The 22,786-nt window shown below is 33.0% G+C and overlaps 1 protein-coding gene across 7 annotated transcripts in view; it reads left to right on the top strand.

The window, feature by feature from the left end:
• LOC132747698 (monocarboxylate transporter 12-like) overlaps nucleotides 1-22,573 on the top strand; it is a 28,345-nt gene extending 5,772 nt beyond the window's left edge. For 3 of the 7 annotated variants that reach the window (XM_060737194.1, XM_060737195.1, XM_060737189.1), the window contains exons 2-7: nucleotides 15,954-16,087; nucleotides 19,287-19,430; nucleotides 19,622-19,765; nucleotides 20,565-20,700; nucleotides 21,007-21,722; nucleotides 22,112-22,573. In XM_060737194.1, the coding sequence (XP_060593177.1) occupies nucleotides 16,003-16,087; nucleotides 19,287-19,430; nucleotides 19,622-19,765; nucleotides 20,565-20,700; nucleotides 21,007-21,722; nucleotides 22,112-22,458 (1,572 nt within the window). In that variant the 5' untranslated portion in view covers nucleotides 15,954-16,002 and the 3' untranslated portion in view covers nucleotides 22,459-22,573. Of the gene's footprint in view, nucleotides 1-2,388; nucleotides 2,413-3,318; nucleotides 3,452-3,514; nucleotides 3,696-6,571; nucleotides 6,729-15,953; nucleotides 16,088-19,286; nucleotides 19,431-19,621; nucleotides 19,766-20,564; nucleotides 20,701-21,006; nucleotides 21,723-22,111 lie in introns of those variants that run through there. The other 4 variants (XM_060737193.1, XM_060737192.1, XM_060737190.1 and 1 more) reach the window with 4 other exon arrangements.
• The last annotated feature ends 213 nt before the right edge of the window (nucleotides 22,574-22,786 follow it).

Here is a 22,786-nt window from a genome sequence, read left to right as displayed (position 1 = left end):
TGGTAGCTTAGTCATAGTCATCGTGGTTTTAGTAGTTACATAGTAGTACTAGTTATATTATCGTTATAGTAACAGTCGTAGTTGTACCGATTGTCATAGCCATTGATGTAGTTTTAATCATAGTCGCTCTCCCTCTTCGTCGAAGTTTTAATTAAGCATATAAATAGTCGTGGTAGGTTGTCGTAATTGTAGTAATTGTCGAAGTAAGCTTCGTCGTTGAAGTCGTTGTTCTCATCGTTATTGTCGTACCTGATGTGGTATAAGACGATAAAGTCGTAGTAGTCGTTAACCAAGTAATCGTCATCCTAGTCGTTACAATCATACCCATAGTCGTAGTCGTCATCATAGTTTTAGTCATAATCATAGTTGTAGAAGTCGCTGTAGTGGTCTCAGTGCTACATTCGGAAAGGTGGTTGTTAACTTATTGGTTGCTTGTAGTTGGAATAATGTACGAAAATATAAACTGTGTCTCCAGAAGGACAACTGAATATGCGGCGGCTAATTATATTAAAATGTTGTTGTCACAATAATATTATCATTATTTTATGATCATGTTATCACTACGTATTTACTTTGATCTTTGCCATTAATGTCCATCTAACAGAGCCGATATAACAGTTCAATGCATATCATTGACCATTATTTCTGATCGTAATTGTTTGACAGATTCACTAATGATAATTATCAGAAATTTAGCGCGTATCTTTGTCGCATTGTGGTATATTATATCGTGTATTTTAAAATAACTTCCCCCGTAAAATATGTGTAGATTAAAACTTGGATGATGAATCACGTAAGTGAAGTTTACCAAAATATTATATGTTTTAAACTGTCAATTTGTTTAATGTTTCTAATATTTTCCGTAACCATAGAAACACAAAGGTTATATATCTGTTCTGATTTATACGGGTATAAGATTTCTGAGGCGTGACATATTAAGTTATGTGTAACACACACTTTCATATTTTAATATTTTTTATTTTTATAAAAAACTATCTTTATGCAATGTCAATATTTTAGCAATAATGCAAGTGCTGGTGTTGAGCTACACCCCTCATATAATTTATACATAGATTTGTACTCTATATTAAAAAGGGGCGTTCATTAACATTTTGATTGGTGATGAATACTTAATAAAATCTCATAAATAAGAATATCAATTGTGCAAAGCAGCATTTTTATAACAATGGAAAACGGGAACAGCAATAAACAAATTCTCATCGCCGGATACCCATGGCAGAACCATTAGCATTTATCAATTCTAAACATATGGGCGTCAATAGTTACAACAGATTTTTCAATTCCACGTTATCTTAAGGAACTCAAGTAAATGACGTTTTATTAAATACATGAACATGCATGCACAGCTTGGGCATGTTCAATTAAACTTAACAGCTATGATCTGGAGCTTGTTAACTAGGCTTCTGGTATATCGGTCTCCTTTCTAAGTCAGTCACTCGGTTAATGGGGAGCCAAAACTCGACGCCACGTAATCAAACCGCCCTCCTAGGTACTCATATATAAATCCGGAAAATTGTGATACAGCAGAATTCTTCTCAATATCCCTCCAGATGCGTGCACGTCGCGGAGAAGGCACACGGCAGGTCAAGGTCATGTTATCTAAATTACCAGAGATGATTGGTTGACCTGTTGTGACAAACTCGCGGAAAGATAGTTTGGCAACTGCCCCGCGGAAAGAGAGTTTGGCAACTGCTCCGCGGAAAGATAGTCTGGCAACTGCTCCGCGGAAAGAGAGTTTGTCAACTGCTACACGGAAAGATAGTCTGGCAACTGCTCCGCGGAAAGAGAGTTTGGCAACTGCAGCTCGGAAAGAGAGTTTGGCAACTGCTCCGTGGTAAGAAAGTTTGGCAACTGCTCTGCAGAAAGAGAGTTTGGCAACTGCTCCGCGGTAAGAGAGTTTGGCAACTGCTCTGCAGAAATTGAGTTTGGCAACTGCTCCGCGGTAAGAGAGTTTGGCAACTGCTCTGCAGAAAGAGACTTTGGAAATTGCTCCGCGATGAGAGAGTAGTTTGGCAACTGTTCCGCGGAAAAAAGTTGAATAGTACAAAACAAAATTATTGCTCTAGCTGTTTTGTTAACACCCCACATACATGTTTGTATAATGTAAGTAAATAGAGCGTTTTGTGAAGTAGGCTAGCCACCTCCTACATAATTATACAGTAACTTTACTCCTTTTTTATCTTTATTTATCTATTTTTTTTTATCTTAAATCTTAAATAAAAGACAGCACTTGCTGTTCATTTCAAGGTCTGTAAGGAAAATGTGAAATAGTATCTACGTTTTGTTTGATTATTTTATCTACATGGATTTAGGTATATACTTATGCCAAGTTGTTTTTTAAACTTACAGCAGTTTTTGTAAAGGACTTGTTATATACCATACAAATTGACAGTAAGTTTTGTTTTTATTTAAATTTGTACATCTTGTTTTACAGTAAGCTTGTTTTACAGTAAGCAAATCTTTGGCATATTAATCCCGCCTTACATAGGGATATTTGTTTTTTTTATTACTTATTTACATACTTTGATTTACGTATTTTTAATTAATTTAATAAAACGATTTTAAAAAAATAAATAAGAAAAGCTGCACCTTTAACTGACGAGTACATTAACACTGACCACAGAAAAAAATACAGGCGTGATTTATTTCATTGTATATAAAGTGCAATCCCTGTAAAATAATAGTCAAGCCTGTAGAAATACCAGCCTAGGTTTTTGTTAATGTGTTTTATATTTTAAGTCACATTGGCACTTTTAAGGTCAAATGTACTTTATTCGTTACTTCAATAATAAAAACGTTAATGTAACTATTCACTAAAGCAGGAAATGAAAAATATATGTGAATCAGCCGTAGGAAATAAACATATATTCAACCAACTAAAATATATGTCATTCAATAGTACATTAATCACATTTTTTTAAAAAAGAATGCATGACAAAAATGTTATATCAGCGTCCCATTTTTGCGAGGAAATTTTACCGGAAACAGTACAATACCATCATATTCGGTGCGCTATATAGGACTAAAGAACACAATATTTGCAAAATCATTAGTTTGTTAATCGTTATTTTTATATACAAATGGAACTACAAGTTAAGCAAAGAAACAATACAATAATTCAAGCATTAAAATATTGGGCCACACGAGAATTAAGTGAAGACAAGTCGTTTTAAATGCTTAAATATAAACTTGCCCAAACGTTCTGATTAGATTTTAAATCTATTACATTTTACTGACCCATAAAACCATTTTAAATACCAGGCAAATTTTATAGACACTTTAAAATTAGTGTAGAACACTTTGTTTATACTGTTTTATGGGATTATGTTATTTACCAAATAGACTTTACCTGTTTTTCACAGTAGATTAGATCTATGTGCGACTTTAAAAACCTTGTACGGAATAATTGATTTAACGTTAGCCCTAATAGGTAGGTATATTTGTATTATACTAAACTTAATGTTACATTAGTATAAAATACTGTACTAAGAATAGCAAAGTGTGCGGGACATCTGGATATATCTAATTTCTTTATATGTGGTTAATCGATATGCAGTTAAACGGACATATATAATTATTTAAATCAGCGAAATTTTGTAAAAAACTTCTGCTTATTGAAAAAAATGGCTTTATTTTGATAATTTCTTTTACGTGGATTATTGACATTCATTGAGGTAAGCAGTTAATTTTAAAGTTGATAATATTGATTGTAGTCTATTTTAAATGCTGTGTTTCTTTAAAACCCCGCTAGCTTACAATAATGATATCATTAGATTATGTAAATACTGCAAACAAGGTTTTGTTTTTGTCAGTAGGACAACACTTATTTTGCGTGCTTATATTACAAATCGTTCGTCACCCTGATTTACTTTGTGTGGTTAAATGTATCATTTTGAAGTCACCTTATAGCATTTCAAAGTCAATGCAATCTATACAGTCGGAATAATGGCAAATTTCCAGTCTTAAGAAGTCTTAATTAACTATATATTTTAACATATATTTGAATGGCCGCTTGAAAATCACGAACAATAAATACGTATTTAACAAATGTGTTACGTCTTTGTGTTAATACATTTGCGGATTCTTTTCGTGTGCACGTGCATGTCTTCTTATACGTGCTTGTGTGCGTGTACGCGTGTGATGGTGCGCGCGTGTGTGTGTACGTGTGTGTTATTGCGTGTGTTTATGAGTACATGTTCTAAATGTCCTTTAAAACGTATTAGGAAAGTTTCGTAGAATATAAATAGCATTTAAATGATATGTAATAAAGATAGCTAAAATTAAGGAGTAATTAAACATTCATTATTTATCAAAGAATAATCGGACATGGAATCGTTATCGATTACAAATTATCAGAAGTAAACCTTCGTACACTGAATCACGAGATTTTTTTCTTTCTTTTTTATTTTATGACGCTTTGACACTTAAGGTTATATATCGTAGGTTATAAATACAATTGGATTGTTTCATACTGAAAGTTTGGTACATGGGCTATTCCGTCCCCTTTATTTTTCTGATTATATATGCTCATCGATTATCGTCATTTTGAAAAAAACACTGTTTGCCCGGATCAGTGGCAACATCCTGCGAAGCCGCTCTTAAGTGTTCACATTTTGTTGATATTATTTATAGCATTATACAAATAAATGTTTTTTGAAGAAGGTATAACAATCGGTGGTGCAGTTTGATATTAAAGCAAATTTTAATAAAATGATCTATTCTTTCAAAAATATATATTTGATTTCGTGCATAGTATGTTTTGAAATACTGCAATAAATTGTTGATTCAATTTTCTGATTTTCGAATATAAAAAGTCAATTGTCCTGGTCCAATTTTCTCAACATTTGAAGAAAAATTTAAATACGTGTAGATCCATATCTATTTTATTCAGTGCCTGTTCATAAACTGCTCTATTTAATATTGTAAACGACTTGATTTTTACTTTTTACTGCATTTGTATTCGATTGCATTGTATTCATTTGCGTGGTCATTAAAATATTTGACAGTTCATTGAAGTGTATCCATCTTATATGATGTTTATGTAAAACTTTAAAAATAAAAATACTTTTCGTATATACGAGAAGTTTTAGGTTCTAATATACACGTGTATTTGATTTGTCTGAAGCGGACACTGGTTTATTCTTTGGAAATAATACATGGAACTTTTTAAACAAGTAAGCTTAACTTTTGAATTGCTCATTTTAAAATACTGGTCTAATTATTCGTTTTTCTTTGGTGTTGTTTGTTTTTTTGTTTGTTTGTGTTTTTTGTTTTGTTTTTAATATATTTTTTGTTGCAAAAGTGAACAATATTAATCGAGGCTATTGGTTATTATTATTATCAATTGGTCATTGACTGATTTGTCGTAACAATATGTGTATCGATTGATTTACATTTATACATGTATTTGTCTGTAATCATTATTGAATAAGAAATTTTGTAAATTTTCAACATTTAACACACACTTTTTTGAACGGTCGTTGAAGCGGATTTAGTTGAGTACTCAAACAGATACAATGTAGTTTTAGGGACAATTCAATATTATGTTTATTCAATTCGGACCTTGTATTTGTACTGCAAGTATTGTTGTATTAACTTATTATTTAGTTTGTGAAAAAGGTAAATTGTTATGGTTCAAAATAGAGTTTAAGGTGTAAAAAATGTAAAATGGTCCACCTATAATAAGACTGTCTTTTGTGTGAAGTTATTTATGTTATGGTATTATTTGTATAAATGTAATTTGAGCTTGGTTCTAACACTGCTACTGAAGTACTGTAGTAACTATCCCATGAGAGTATATATAGTTCTAAAATTTAGTATTTTACGAAAAAGTTAATATTTTGTACAAATGGATAGGCATTAAATACAAAAAAACGACATGCCAATAATGTGTACCAATACCTTAAACAAAAATGTTTTTGTGTAATTTGAAAACTAGGTAAGTTCTGAAATAAGGTCACTATTTTTTTATGCAAGCATAACAATTTAGAATGCCAGTCATATGTAAGTACGAAATCGGGTATGCTTTCTTTCTGACTAGACTCAATACCGTTTTTAAAAGCTGCTCCTTGTTAGGGTTCTATATAAAGTTAACATCTTTACGATAGCTGTTTTTAGAAATGCTCTTCTTTTTTAATCATAGAGCTACTTTGCATAAACGTTATATTTATTGTGAGTTAGAAGTATGATCTTTATGAAAAAAACTTGATTGACTTATTACAAGAAGCGGAAATGAAAATGTATATATGTAAGTTGCAGGAATTGTTCCACCACTGAGCATATTTAAACTTAAATAGACCGTCGTTGTTGGCCTTTAAGGTATACAAAGGTATCACATTTTACACGATTTGTTAATCAACATGCCGTCATGTTTTACTTCTATATAAAATAGACATGCACATGTAGGTCTTAAATTACGGCAGTAGAAAAAATTGCATTCAACTTTCATATATCTTAAATTACGACATGCAACCTTCATTCATTCACTGCAAATCTACACAAAACTCTCTAGACGCGCGTTACATCATCCCATACCTCCAACCATGTTAAATAACAGGTGATTAATGGTTAATTTCTCCTCAATATGTAAAGAAATAAAAACCGTCTTAGGTTGAATGCATAGATTATTAGGATAACAAAATACAAACATGTGATCTAGTGCAACGCATGAGTAATTCAAATACATTCGGATATGGTTTGCATTTATGGTAAGTTTATTCTTACTTTTCTCTCTTTAAACCAAATTTGCAAATTTTCTTCCTTTTTTTATATCATTTGAAATTTTTGTTAAGTTTAAGGTCTTCATGTTGAAATATGTTAAAATTGTTTCTGATTGTAATATTTCTACAATGCAGTCTTTAAAACTATATATGCTAAATTTACGTTTAGAACATATTGTATTTTAGAAAGTTTTTTTTGTGTGTAAAATTCACTCATTTAGAATTCACAGATCAAAGTACAATTTTAATGATTCGATATATATACGAGGGCTCTACGAATAGTTCATGGACAACAGTATTTACCAAATAATCAACGGGCTTCTATTTTTTTTACTGGTTTTAAATATGCCATTGCTGAGCAAACATGCAAAAACAAGCATGATATCATTTAATTTGATTGATCAAATTATAAGACTACCGGATAACGCAATGCGGCCCACGCCCCAACGTCATAGATACGTCGTGTAACATTATAATAATGTTTCTCCTTTTCCTTAACAATATTCTTTCCTCATTGATCTACAGATCTACAAATCTAGACGAAATACAGTTTGCAATTTGCAAAATGTCATGGCGAGGAAAATAAATGATATTGAGTTTCTTAAGTAAATTGAGATTTATAGCTCTTGAAATATTAGTAAAATATTCTTTGAAAATAAAGACCATTTTCGTCCTTCCGCATCTTGTATGGGGTTACTTGCCAGAAAATAGTCTAGATGAAAGCTGATTTCCTGTTTCATTCTGGAAACAGATAGTTTCTACATTGAAGTATGTGCTTTCTAAATGAGAACAGATAGTTTCTAAATGGAATCAGGTGGTTTCCATACAAAAGCAGGTGGTTTTTGAATAGAAGCAGGAGAATTCTTAAAGTTAAAGAGCTACCAAATAAGGTGAAAATTAAATACAAATGCAACGAGAGCGTCTAAATGTAAATGGTCTCTTAATGAAAGTGGCCTTTAGAAGGACTCCGAAATATATACATGTTTTAAGATTGTATATTTACTATCATATTTCAATAAATCTGAGCTCTTATTAAACACAGATAATAAAACGTATTTTAAACAATGGAACCACTTAGGCATGTAGCTCTAAGCAAACATTAACGTAAAGTGAAGACAGCGTTTCTTAAACGTTTCTATTTAAATTTACCCACCCAGTTGTGATTTTATTGTAAATTGTATTAAACTTTTGTGACCTTTGTAATTATTCTAAATACCATTTAAATTTAATAGATCTTTAAATCGTGTGTACTTATGCAGACCTAAGCAGTTTACAAAATTAAATATACATAAAGTAAATGCGATTAGATCTAACTATGACTTAGATTAGCGGACTGATAGTAAAGATTGGGATTTCCTCATAATGTTGATATTGCTGAATATTACAAGTATGTAAAACTATAACCTCGACAACAATGTAGAACTGTAGCCTCCACAACAGGTTAAAACTATAAACTCGGCATCAGTGTAAAACTATAACCTCCATAGCAATGTAAAACTATAACCTCGACAGCAGTGTAGTGTTGTAGCCTTCACATCAATGTAAAACTATAACCACGAGCGCAATGTTAAACTATAACCTCGACAACTGTGAAGTATAGTAACTTCCACAGCTATGTAAAACTATAACTGCGACAACAATGTAAAACTATAACTCAAACCTCGACAACAGTGTAGTAATTGTGCCTCCGCAGCAATGTAAAACTATAACTGCGACAACAATGTAAACCTATAACATCGACAACTTTAATGTATAGTAACCTCCACAGCTATGTTAAGCTATAACCACGACGACAATGTAAAAGTATAACCTCGATACCAAGGTTTTATCTATAACCTTGACAACAGATAAATCTACAACCTCGACATTAAGTTAATCTATAACCTCGACATCAAGGTAAAACTGTAAAATCCACAGCAATGTAAAACTATACACCACACAGTAAAACTATATACATGACACACATGTAGAAACTATAACTTCGCTAAGAGGTAAAACTTATCAACCATGTGACAAACAATGTAAAACCATTTAAACCCTTAACAACAATGTAGATATGTAACATCAACATCAGTGTAGAAATATAACCTCGGCATTAATGTAAAACTATAACCTTGATGGCAAGGTTGCAAAACTGTAAAGCTATGTTAAACTGTTACCTAGACAACAATTTGCAACTTTAGCCTGGAAGTCACGTAAAACTATAATCTCAACACCAATGTTAAACTATATTTTTGGCAAATGGTAAAACCATAACCTCGACAACAATGTAAAAAAATGTTCAACTTCAGATTGCAAATATTTAAAACAATAACTGACATTCAAGTTTGTCCTTCAGTATGTTTTCTGAAGTGTAAACATCTTTAACACATTGATTTTACTTTAAAGACATATCAATGAATTTTTGATGTAAGACTGCCACGAATAGAAACAAGAAAAAAAATCGGAATGTCCCCTCTTGTGCTTTCGTATTCAGCGAAATCAGTACCCGTGGGTTCCGAGAATGCAGTTAATGCATTAAATGTGGCAAGTAAAATTTGCAGTGTTGCAGTCTGTTGCATGAAATAAAATTTTGCATATGCAGTCGGTTGCATGTAATTTGCAGTGTTGCAGTTGGTTGCATATTTTTTCTGCTTGATCGTGAAACATTTAAAAGCATCAGACTTAATTAACTGTTCCTTAAACTTAAAATTTTCCTAAAATGGTGAATGGTTTTGTCCAGATTGAAAGTATACTACTCCATTATATATATTTAGTGGGAAAAGCGGGTTTAATTCTACATACAGTAACCATAACTTCTTCGATTTCTTGTAAATCACACATCGCACTCAAGTGAGAAACGCTTGATTTTTCTGTATACACACACTAATCATTTGAGTTAACAAAAGTTGTGATAAAAGTTTATAAATCACTCCAAATACCGTGACCCGACAGGAGAAAATGTGATTAATTAATTTGTCACCTGGCAGGTGTAAAAATGGAACCTAGTCTTTGAATACATGTACCTTTTTAAGATATCCGATCCATTTAGAGCCTGTATAATTCGGGAGTTTTAGTCACTGTCCGTATAAGACACGGAAAATGTCGAAATCTACCGAATTGTTACGATTATATGTTAGAGGGGGTATAAAAAACTGTTATGTCAAATATCAAATCATTCCAGTCGTGTGTATATCCTATTTAATACCGTGGCAAAGTGTCAAACGCTAGGTACCCAATCTCAACCCAGCCTTGTAACGTGTTACACAGCCTCATTGCACGTCCTCCCCCGCAAGTTTGGATTGCTATATAATAATGAAGTCTTATGCAAGATAAAATCATTCAATCTCTTCTAATTTCATGATAATTATTATATAACACTCAATTATCGAACCAGTAAAGGAACAATGTATTAATTGCATTCAGGTTAAATGGACCGGAATACATGTACTTTTAAGTATCCAGAATCATTTAGGAACCCTGTAAATGTCAGGATACTTGACATAAAAATTCATTGGAAAAGCAGTCATTTGTTTTTTTAAGAATAATACTGTGCATGAACAAATTTAAGAAAATATATACATATACCGTTCTTTTGGTCTTGCTAACGGAATGGTCTTAGTTTCGGGGTGGTCTTAAATAGTGTTTCTATTGTATTGCAGCAGAGATATTTAAAATTTGACCACCTATATGACTGTTAATGACTATGACAAATGTCTTCCACTCATCGCTGGGACATATTTTACAAACTGTATCACCTTAATAAGTAATAACGAACAATCATGAACCTTATGGGTTTATTTCTTTAAACAGAAAAAAAAGGAAAGAAAAAAGTTATGTGATGATTATCATGTGAAATGAATTGAAATGTATAATAAATGGATTATGAAGGACAACATTGTTTGGAAACTATTGAACACGTGTCACGTGCCATGATTTTATCTTAAGATTTTGTACGATTGTGTTAAATGAAAACATTTAATTCGGGTATGTTATTGACAAATTACGAACACTGTGTAAATCAAAGTCGAAAGTGATTACTGTTTAGCTAAACTCTGTAACTGTTTTATTGTGGGTGTATGGGCGTCAAATTTACTCTCAAAATGTTTTAAGATTTTGTTGGATTTTATATTTGAAGATGTTTTATGATTTATGTTAAATAAGGTAAAGTGATTTTGGTGGAGTTCTTTATCATTTATATTTTATATTGGGGGTAGCCTATTGCGAGAGTTACCTGTGTGCGTACAATGTTACGTGGGCGGTAGCTTATAACATGAAATAAATTTATCTTAAAGAAGTGCAAAGTAAATACGACAAAATATTATGCTCTCTTTTTTGAATGAGAATTTGAATTAAATTTTTATTTTGAAAAATATATTGTTGTATTCACGAGCTACCAGATATAGGGCGGATTATCAAGTTATCTTAGATCAAGGTCTGTGGTAAAATCATTAAAGTAGTTCAGTAACAGACGCTGATATCAGGATAGTCCTGGCACGTGCAGAATTACCACACCTGAGACGCGGAACTATTTATCATACATGGAACGCATGAAACATCAGGTCGTTCTTATGTACATGTATTTTAAATTGGCAGAAACTTTCTTTGGATCCATAATATAATATGGTGGCTAATTTGATACGCTTTTTTTCGTCTAGTTGGCGCTATCGACAACACGACAAAGCGCCAAACGGCGCCTTGTCGGACTTTCGTCTTGTCGTACCGTCGCTAGCGACAACACGCCAAAGCGCCAAACTTTCGTTGTCGTGCGGCGCGTTGTCACGATGTCGCTTGGCTTATAAGCCAATCCTTCAATTTGAACCGAGCGACAATGTGACATCGCGACAACACGCCGCACGACAACGCGCCGTTTGGCAAGAGACAAGACGACAGCGCGACAACGCGCCATTTGGCGCTTTGTCGTGTTGTCGCTAGCGCCAACTCGACGCACAAAAGCGTACCAAATCAGCCACCATAAAAGTTTGAACATCACTTTCACTCTGTAAACAGGTAGTTTTCGAAAAGTCGGGTTATCTTTATGAAAATCAGATAATTTCAAATATTTAATGTTAAACTATTCAGCATTATCTATGATGTTTAAATGCATTATATATGCTTGATGTATTTTTAAAGGTAATTAAACTGTTTTTTCTTGTCAATACTTAATTTACCCCCTGAGGGCCAAAATTGTCAAGGATAACAATATACTTAGTATAGCTGATGACAATCTTCGGACTATTTTTCAATAAACATCTTAACTTTTACAGCTTCATTCAAAATGAGCAAACAGTTATTTTAACACGGAAATAAGAAGAAAAAAAGTAAGATTTCATTTATTGTGATCGTCATAGCGTTGTGTAAATTTATGTTCAAACTATATTTTCTAAATCTTGTTCTGTAGAAAGAAATGAAATGTACAAGGTGACTCAAGTTCAGGCCCCTAAAGCGGAGCGTTATTTGGGGGCTGGATTGAAGTCAGATAGCGAAATAAATTAACTATCTCTTTATTTTATTTCAAACTAATATAAAAATGTACTTTTCCACTGATGCAAATCCCAAAACCACCAAACTTAATGAATCGTATTACTTGATGTGTTTTTTTTCTTAGCTAGATAATACGCTCTTATATATTTGCTTCAGATATTTAATTGTATTGCTCTGCAATGGGAAGTATTTCAAATATTGATAAACACAATAAAAAATTATCATTTTCATAATCTGATAAAGTATTTCCTTGAAAAAAATATCAATAGGGAAAAAAATAGTTGGCTAGTTCTCGGAACTATATAGATAATTAATGTACCTAACACTTACCAACAACACAATCTTTCATGGTTTGTTGTTGTTGTTTAAGATACCAAATACTATCGACGTAGTATTATATGGCATTTTGGATTTTAGACCAATTTAAAGTTAATTCAGCCAATATTATACCGGTATTAGGCGTACGTAATTAGCACGGATTTTTCGTTTAAAAAAAACCTTCCGATTAAACACTGACCTATCTCCGTCAAAAAACAATAAAAGCGACTTTCATTGATGTTGATGTGACAGAGAATGACCTTTAATAGACTAGATTAAATACCTGAGCGTGGGAAATAGCTTCATTTTGCTTTTCACTTCTTTGCAAAATTTCAAGGTATCAAATTTATAGGTTTATTGACAAAATAATATGCCTTTAGCTATTCACATCCACAAAATATATGACTGGAGCAACGTAACACAATTTTACTGACAATGAAGTTTATTTATTTGGGATTTTGGTCAGAAAAATAGTCTATTGTTGGTAAGGGTTTTTTTGTGGCTGGAGTACTTAGTTGTTAGAAAGTTTAAATGGAGATATAACGCCTTAAGAAAGCCCAAAACGGCAAAATTGAAAATGTTGCATGCTCGGTTTGATTGAGCCTGTTCATGGACGGTAATGTCAAGTGCAAACTACCGTCCACGCCCCCTAGCACCGGCTTAAGAAGAATTCAACATTTAAACATCAAATGTTAAAATTTAGAATTTAGAAACATCCGCAGATGTTGACATAAAAGCACATCCTTCATTGCTCGATGTTCACTACAATGCCAGATCTTTTACAAGATACTGCTCCTGTTCCTCTATCTGTCTAATGTTATTATTAGACTGTCTAATTGTAATTTAAGACTATCTAATGTTAATTTAAGAATGTTTAATGTTAATTTAAGACCGTCTAATGTTGTGTACAGTAAATATAGGACTGTTTATGTTAATTTAACAATGTCTTATGTTAATATAGGACTGTGTAATGTGAAGATTAGGCTGTCTTATGTAAATTTAAGACTGTCTAATGCTAATATAAATGTGTGTAAAGTTTATATAAGAATGTCTAATGTTAATTTAAGAATGTCTTATGTTAATATACGGCTGTGAAATGTGAATATAAGGCTGTCTAATATGAATTTAAGACTGTCTTATGTTAATATAAGTGTGTGTTAAGTTTATATAAGACTGTCTATTGATAATTTAAAAATGTCTTATGTTAATATCATACTTTGTAATGTTAATATAAGACTGTCTAATGTTAATCTAAGATTGTCTTACGTTAATATAAGGTTGTTAAATGTCAATATAAGGTTGTTAAATGTTAATATAATGTTGTCTAATGTTAATCTAAGATTGTCAATGTTAATATAAGGCTGTGCAATGTTAATCTAAGATTGTCTTATGTTAATATAAGTGTGTGTTAAGTTTATATAAGACTGTCTTATATTAATTTAAAAATGTCTTATGTTAATATCATACTTTGTAATGTTAATATAAGACTGTCTAATGTTAATCTAAGATTGTCTTACGTTAATATAAGGCTGTTAAATGTTAATATAAGGTTGTTAAATGTTAATATAAGGTTGTCTTATGTTAATTCAAGAATGCCTAAAGTTAATATAATTAAGGCTGTGTTATTTTTAAAAAAAAGGAAAACCCCCTTATTAAAAAAATTTAAAGGCTGGGGAAAATTAAATTATAAGGGGTGTTTTTATTTTTAAATTTCCCAAAAAATTTTGCCTTTAAAGGTTAAAAATTTAAGAAAACCTTTTTTTATAAAGGGGGAAAAATTTAAATTTTTAGATTTCTTTTTTTTAATTTTAAGGGTTTTGGGGAGTACTAAAACAAAAGGGGCCCCAAGAGTTTAAACCCCAAAAACCCCCCGGGGTTTTTTTGCGGGGTTTTACATGGCCTTTTTTCATTTTTAAATTCCACTTTTTGTTTGGGAAAGGTCCAAAAAAATTTTTTAAAAAAAGGCATTTTAAAAAAACCGGGATTTTTTTTTACTTACCCCCCAGTAACAAAATGAAAAATAAAATTTATTTGCCCCTTTAAAAAACTTAAAAACCTTTAAAAAACAAGGGAACTTTAAAAAGGCACTTTTAGAATAAAATTTTTTTTTTAAAAATTTTTCGGGTTTTTTACTTTAAAAAATGATTAAAAATTTTTCCCAAACTTTTTTTAGTTTTTTTGGTTTTTTTTTTTGGGAGATCATTTTTTTTTTTTACAAATTTTTTTTGAAATAAAAAAAACCCGAGGGAAAAAAACCTTTTTTGCGAAATTATCTGCAAAACCTTTAAAATTGAAAAAATTTGGGCTTTAATCTTTGGGCCCAACTCCTTTTTTGTGGGGCCTTTTTATGTTTTGCATTTTTTTTTAAGGGAAAATTTTTTTATAAAAATAAAAAGTTTTTTTAAATTTTCCCGGGGGGGCGTCTGAATTTTTTTAAAAATATTATTTTTTTTAAAATTTTAATTTTAATTGAACCCAAAAAGGAACCCTTTTAAGAACTTACGGAAAAATTTCGGGGGTTTTTTCCCCCCGGGGAAACCCTTTTTCGTGTTGGGGAAAATTACTATTTTGAAAGGGAGGGGGCCCAAAACCTTGGGGGAAAAAACGCCAAATTAACCTTGGATTTTTTTCTTTTTGGTTTTTCCCCCCGAAAAAAAACCGACCCCAAAAATTTTTTTGTTTTAAAAATTTTAAATTTAAAAATTTGTTTTTTTGTTTTAATTAATTTTTCCAAAAATTTCTTTTTGTTTAAAAGCATAAGAAGAAAAATTAGAAATTTTGTTTTTGGGACTTTCTTAAAACTTATATGAGTTTCCTTAAAAATTTGTCAACGAGTTTTAAATAGTTTTATTTTTGGGAAGGGAAATGGCTTTTATTGGAGTATTCAATTTGTTGCTAAATTTCAAAAACTTTGGCCCCTAAACCTGGGGGGGTGGGGAAATGGGGGGGTAGGGGGGTTTTGGGTTTTATAGCCACGTCTCAGGGAAAAATTTTAAAATTTTTGGGGGGGGGGGCATTTTATTGAAAATTAAAAGACACTGACTGTCATTTCGATATATTACGCAATTTATTTCGAGGTTGTTAATGCAAAGTAATATATATATATATATAAATTTAAAGTGAGCATATTCTAACTTTTCTAAACATTTTCTAATATATTCACTGTTCAATTCATATAAATTTGAAAGGCTGATCTTATCTTGCCGAGGAAACATCATGAATTGATTAAAACATGTAAAAAGAAAGGTTACCCTATAAAATCTACACGCTGTGAAATATACAAACTATAGCGCGGATAAATTATATATAATAACAATTAGCGATGCGAAATATGATAGATTGACAGAAATCTCTAACAGCAAACATTTTAATGTTGATATTTTGATGTTTTCTGCAGTGCAAAATATTAATAGATTACCTGTATATTTACAGATAGTTTAAATGTTGATTGGGAACGACTGCACGTGATTCTGACGTGAAGATGGGTGAGGTCATTAAGGAAGATATTGACGATAAGCCCAAGCCTCCAGATGTAGACAGAGGATATGCTTGGGTCGTCCTGGCAGGTCAGTTAGTTATTATTATAAAAAGATTAAAATGCTTGACTTATACACATACATATTTCATTTAACTATAAGGGGATGGTTCCACTTTCATATGTACGTATTGTTGCAATCGAAGGCGAACGGATAATATATCTGAGCCGTGTCATGATAAAACCAACATAGTGGGTTTGCGACCAGCATGGATCCAGACCAGCCTGCGCATCCGCTCAGTCTGGTCAGGATCCATGCTGTTCGCTTACAGACCCTATAACAAGTAAAGAAACTGATAGCGAACAGAATGGATCCTGATCAGACTGCGCGGATGCGCAGGCTGGTCTGGATCCATGCTGGTCGCAAATCCATTATGTTGGTTTTGTCGTGACACGGCTCATATATTGTTTTACAGCATAGCAGCCGGCTTTGTTTCAGAATACTGCGTACGAATTATTTATCTATGATAAAAAGTAAGGGATATGTAAAAAAAAATGTAAAGGATAGACCTGAAATTAAATGTACAGGAATAATTATAGTTCTTTAACTTTAAGGTTAATTTGTAAATTATTACAAATTTTATAAAGTCAAACGTAAAACAAGTAAAAGACACCTTAAATTTTTAAAAAGCATTAATATCAATATGCTGTAATTTAATTTCAATGTTAACAAAATGTGTATTTTCTTAACAGCTGCAAGAAATTATTATTATGTCATTATTTGCTAATACCCCGGTCACATATTCACGGAATACGCCCACGGAAGAGCCACGGATTAATTCCGGCATCGTCCGTAGCTAACCGTACTGGTCAGTAGCTCTCCGTAATGTTACCGTAATCAATCGTAGTAGTCCTTGTATATCCGTAGCGATCCTTGACAATTTTTGAACATGCACAAAAATTTGCTACGGAAAAATCAACCGTAGCGTATCCCTGCTAGTCCGTATTAAACCGTACTGATATGTACTGGTCCGTACGAAAACCGTACTAGTCCGTACTGATTCGTAGTCCACCAACTTGTCAAGGATTTCCACGGTTTGGTACGGACAACTACGTATTTGTACGGTTACCCTACGTATAAGCTACGGATTAATACGGCATTGTCACGGAAAGCCACGATCGTAATACGTTGTACTACGGAGAGGCAGGGATAAGCACGGTCTTATACGGTTTATTGCGTTGCAACACGAAACGGTACGGAATGGTACGGTCCACCACTGTTTAGTACGGATAAATTAAGTATCATGTACTTTTTCAAGGGTATAAGTTAAAAACAGACATATATTTAGGGGAACATTCAATTAATGATAATTGTCATTTACTGGCTGCAACTTTATATTGAAATGGCTCAGAATGCGGAGGCAGAGGTCGAGCTGCTTGATGACATGCATAGAGTTAAAAATATATGAATATCGTACTGCAATTCATAAGTAGTAGAATAACATTTAATCTTACATATTTTACAAACGTTTGATCGTGAAATTGAAGTAAATATGTACATAAAACGAAGTGTCTCATAAGCCTCGGACTCTGGCCCTTTTTACAGGCTTTTTACATATTTTTAATACATAAACATTCACGATAATTAATTTAATTGTAAAATGAACAGCAAATTCTAAAATCAATTGATCAACATTATTCATTAACGATTACTAGTCCATATCTGATCTGGTAAGAGAAGACTTTTCGAGATGGTGGACTAGAGATGGGCTTTTACGAAGACCCCTTCATCTTTAGTATGAGGTTCTCATGGCCGAATTTGTTGGGGATATGACGTCCTTTAAGAAATTATCTTTAATCGGACCTGATATGTCTCAGGGGCCGGACGCGATGAGGTCGAATCTTCTCCGCCAAAATCATTGGACTCTGCGATTCCTTTTCATGGTGTTCTTTACTTGTGAGGCATTTTGAAAATGAGCATACAAGCGGTTGTGGACGGATAAAATAGGTCCGTATAGATCCGTGGCACATCGTTCTTCTCCGTATTAATTCGTTCTTCTCCGTATCAGACCGTACTTATCCGTACTAACCCGTGCTTATACCGTAACAGACCGTAGTGTATCCGTAGTGCGTCCGTCCTCATTCGTGTCGCTCCGTATCAAACCGTGTCGGTCCGTAACAATCCGTGTCTCTCCTTGGGCTTTTGGTGGTAAATCCGTCAGCCTCCGTACTCATACCGTTGTGTGTCCGTACTGGAACCGTAGCTGACTACGGAATTTCACATTTCCGTAGTAATCCGTGAACGATTTGACCGTAGCTCTTCCGTGGCATTATCCGTGAATATGTGACCGGGGCTTGACATTTCTTTTTGTAGATAACATACAAGTTATACTTCGGACGAGTATCTTTTTAAAAGATACTTCTTGTTTATCTTATCATCTAAAAGTTAAACCTGACCAATCTATCTCTGTTGACATACTAGACCGAATAAAAAACAAATTGACATTTTGTTGTGAAAAGAAGAAAATGAAACGTTACGCTTCGAATGTATATAATTACAAAATATTTGTATAGTTTATTGAAGTTAAACGTGTCATGAATTTGTATAGAGGCGTTGTATACAGATGTATTCAGTTTCATAAGGAATAAAAGTAGAGAAAAAAGATACAGATGTAAAAGTTTTATTGCTTCTTTTCTTACTATGAAATATAAAAAAGCTATCAAAAATCAGTAAATTACGAAGTTCGCCATTTATCACACTAGTATATGCAATATGTATTAAAGAATTTTATCTTTATAAAAACTAAATTTGGCTTTTAGTGTAGATGATGTTTTATTTAGGTAGGTTGGCTTTAGTAAGTATGTTAGCAATACATCATCATATGGCGACTTTTCAGCTTTACTGATGGAGCAAGACCTCAGGTGCCCTTCTGAAAGGGCACCTGAGTAGAACCACCGCCGTCCGTAAGCCAGCGGCACTTCAATAGAACCACCGCCGTCCGTAAGCTAGCTGGATAGCTTCTTCATTTGAAAAAAATTCAAAGTTCCTATCGGGATTCGAACACACAGCGATAAAGGGGCAAGTGGTTTGAAGTGAACGACCTTAACCACTCCGCCACGAAAGGCCCTGCTTGTTTACAATGGTAAAACTATACCGAAATCAATAACAAAATTCAGGCAGTTTACTCTATTTTGCAAAAGAAAAAAAGAGAGAGAGATTGACTCATTCCTTTCAGCTAGTTCCGTCACTATAATCGCATTGATAATTTGATATTGAAAATATTTTTCAGGATGTTTCTTCATGTACATGTTTGTGGTTGGAAGCATTAAGGCATATGGAGTACTGTACACAGAAATGGTCGAGTATTTTGGCACCGGATCCGGAAATACAGCATGGATTGGAAGCGTCTGTTCCCTCCTGATGTTAGGTCTCGGTAAGTCTCGCGCTCTTGTGTAATGACCGCGAGAAAATGTTAGATAAAAAAGTTAAAACAATTTTCATGAGCTATATGCGTATCATAAAATGAAACTTAACATTAACTCAAAATTAAATAACTTCATAATCACAATAAGAGTTAATTCCCCTTTCATTATTGTACTTTACGATTGAATTGTTGTTTTTCAGGTCCAATAGCCAATTTACTGAGTAGAAAATTTTCTTTCCGGAAAGTTTCTTTTATTGGCGGGGTGTTACTTGGTCTAGGGTTCTTTTTATCTGGATTTGTACCTAGGATGGAGTACATGTACATCACATTTGGTGTAGTTGCAGGTGAGTGATTTATTTTCTATGGTGGCTGATTTGTGCCATGTCGTTGTTTCGTTTCGCTGGGCGACGAGCGACAACACGAAAAGATGACAAAGTGACAGCTTCTTTGTCGTACTATCGTGTTTTCGCCTTCTACCCGTGAAGCGAAAGTACGAGAAAATATTGAATTCGTCGTATTTTCGTGTTTTCGCCTGGCGCCCCGCGGAACGAAAACACGACATGGCATAAATTAGCCACCATAACTTTCAGTACGATGAAAAGATTTATTCTTATTGCTTTCTTGCATTTCATTTATCACTTATTTAACCAAATCTTGTGCACTTGACATGTATTGCACTTTAAATGACATACAGATTTCAAAGACCTTATGGTCATTTATTTGAATATGACTGTTAAAATTGCGAAAATTCTTTACCTTCCTTCACTAATTGTTTGCACTTTGTTGAAATTGAATATATGGCGATGAACATGATATATGTTTATATGATAATAAAATAATTGAATTGATATTGAATTGACTAATTGTTTACACTTTGTTTTGAAAAACCAAAGAAACAAGAACCATATGCGTCTACTGAGCCGCGACTGTGTTCTTGTCTTTATGGTTTGCTTTGTTTATGACACTTTAGTCATAGTCAAGTTTTGTTCATATACAATGAATGCCTATTTATATATATTAAACTTGTACCAGATTACCCAACAAAAGATGTGTCTCGTCTTGTTACACAGAAACATTTAAAATTTCCGCCTAAAAGTTTCCATATTTTGATCAAAGTTTCTCAGAACTATGTAATAATTTCAGGTATTGGGTACGGACTAACGTTTTCACCATGTTCAACCATCATCAGCTTCTACTTCGACAAACATCGGGCTCTTGCTAACGGCATTACAGTATCGGCAAGTGGCATCGGTGCTCTATCGTTCCCATTTCTTTATAAGTAAGTATACAATGATTGAACATGTTAGAAGTATTTATTATTATAGTCGATAAATAGTGGTTGACATTAAAGCGACCTTCAGCTTTTCTAAATGTCAAGTATATTATTTTTATAGTTAAAACATTTATTTCCAAAAGCTTGATACAACAAAATATAGACATGCAGATGAAATATTAAATTTGACAATTACAGCCTTTGAAATATTATTAGAATAGAAGGCAGGTATATTACATAATTCTCTTGCCTGATTGTTTTTATTGATTGTTTTAATGAATTATGAAATGATTTTTTTTTTAATTTGCAAAGGTATCTCATTGAAGAGTTCACGCTAACAAGAGCACTATGGGTTGTTGGAGCAATTGTGGCAAACGTCTGCGTTGCAGCTTGTGTATTTAGACAGCCACACATGCTAGTACAAGAAAAGCGGCGAGAAAGGGCAGCTTATAAAAGAAAAAGTGACCAAAAGGCTCTGTTAAATGGTAACAGTGCTTTTGGGTATGATGAAGACGCTAAAGAAGAAACGAAAAAGAAATCGTGTGATTGTAGCGGATTAAATCTAAATTTTTCATTATTTAAAAATCCATTATTTACAATGTATGCTTTTGCGTTTACATTCTGTATGAATGGCTACGGAAACAACATTATTCTCATTCCATCTCATGTGAAAGAACTAGGATATAATAAAACATATGTAGCGCTAAGTGTAACCATTCTGGGCGGATGTGAGGTCATAGCTAGAATATTCTTCGGATGGTTCGCTGATTTGGAACTCATCAAAAGAAAGAACATATTTCTAATAAGTATGTTCGTCAGTGCAATTTTTGCTTTTATCGCTCCATATTTTGACAGTTTTATTTTTATGGCTATTTACGCTGCCATTGTTGGGATTTTCCCTGGCTCTTTCTGGAGTTTAATCTCAGTGCTGGTTATAGACGTTGTAGGTCTGGAGAACTTTACATCGGCGTTTGGTCTCATCTCACTATGCCTAGCTCTTGGAGCGTCCGTCAGTCAGCCAATCATCGGTGAGTTGATATCTACCATATCTTCATTATTCGTACATGTATATAAATTAAAGAAAAAAAGAATGTAGAAAGTATTACTGATTAAAACCCAAAACTTATTTGATAATTATAATTTCAAACGATTTTAGCATTGGTCACAACAATTTTTTAAGTATTTTTCATTTTTGAAAATTATAGAATCTACTCAAGAATATTATCTTTCAGTCATTAAATTTCTATTTTCAGAAAAAAAGTAAATACTTGTCATGTTTGAACCTACTTTAAGATAAGCACCTTTAAGTTGTGAATAAAAAATTTGGTTTTGCGTCGTATTTTCAGAACTACTTTTCGTGAAGATACCTTGGTTATTTTTTATCACACCTTGTAGTTGTCTCCCTTTTCTGTTCTAGGTTGGTTACGAGACATCTACGGTAATTGGTATCCATCCTTCATAGTGACCGGTTGTTTATTTACTCTTGCTGGACTTACTGTTTGTTTACAACCATTTATCAAACGATGTTGCATGAGACCCGAAACTGATCAACTATATTTAGACATGTTAGGAAACGTTCCATTGAGACATGCGCCGAAGACACTTCCGCCGGAAGTTGATGATAATGATTCGCTTTTGGAGGAGGACGTTGACATTACTTTTACATCTCATAGAATAAGCCAAATATACCGCCCTTACAAGCCTGAATCTCCGCAAAGCCCTCATAATACATCTGCACCCATAGTTGATCCTAGTGAAGTGTAATATATTTATTTTGTTTAATGTGTGACTGCCGCTTGTCTTTTGCTGTTGTTATTTTATGTTGTGCTACAGATGCAATAAATTAATATCTCGGAATAAATCCATATTTATGAAGCTATGTTTATCACAGTCGTTTTTATTTGCTTAATACGTTCATACTTCACATGGTCCATTATCTGTAAGTTCATACGTCAGCAAGTTCGTGTCGTGAGACAGTGCAAACCACTTAACAGCAACTATTGGTTCCTTTAGAGAAGTGGTCTGAGCCTATTATTTAATAAGCATTTTGGAGCTGTACCATTTAAAAGGAGTAAAAACGAACAAAAACGAA

This window comes from Ruditapes philippinarum, unplaced genomic scaffold (genome assembly GCF_026571515.1).
Source record: "Ruditapes philippinarum isolate M1 unplaced genomic scaffold, ASM2657151v2 ctg5712_1_1_1_1, whole genome shotgun sequence".
NCBI lineage: Eukaryota > Metazoa > Mollusca > Bivalvia > Venerida > Veneridae > Ruditapes > Ruditapes philippinarum.
Note: the sequence above shows the minus strand (reverse complement) of the source record. Positions and strands in the feature narration are given on the sequence as shown.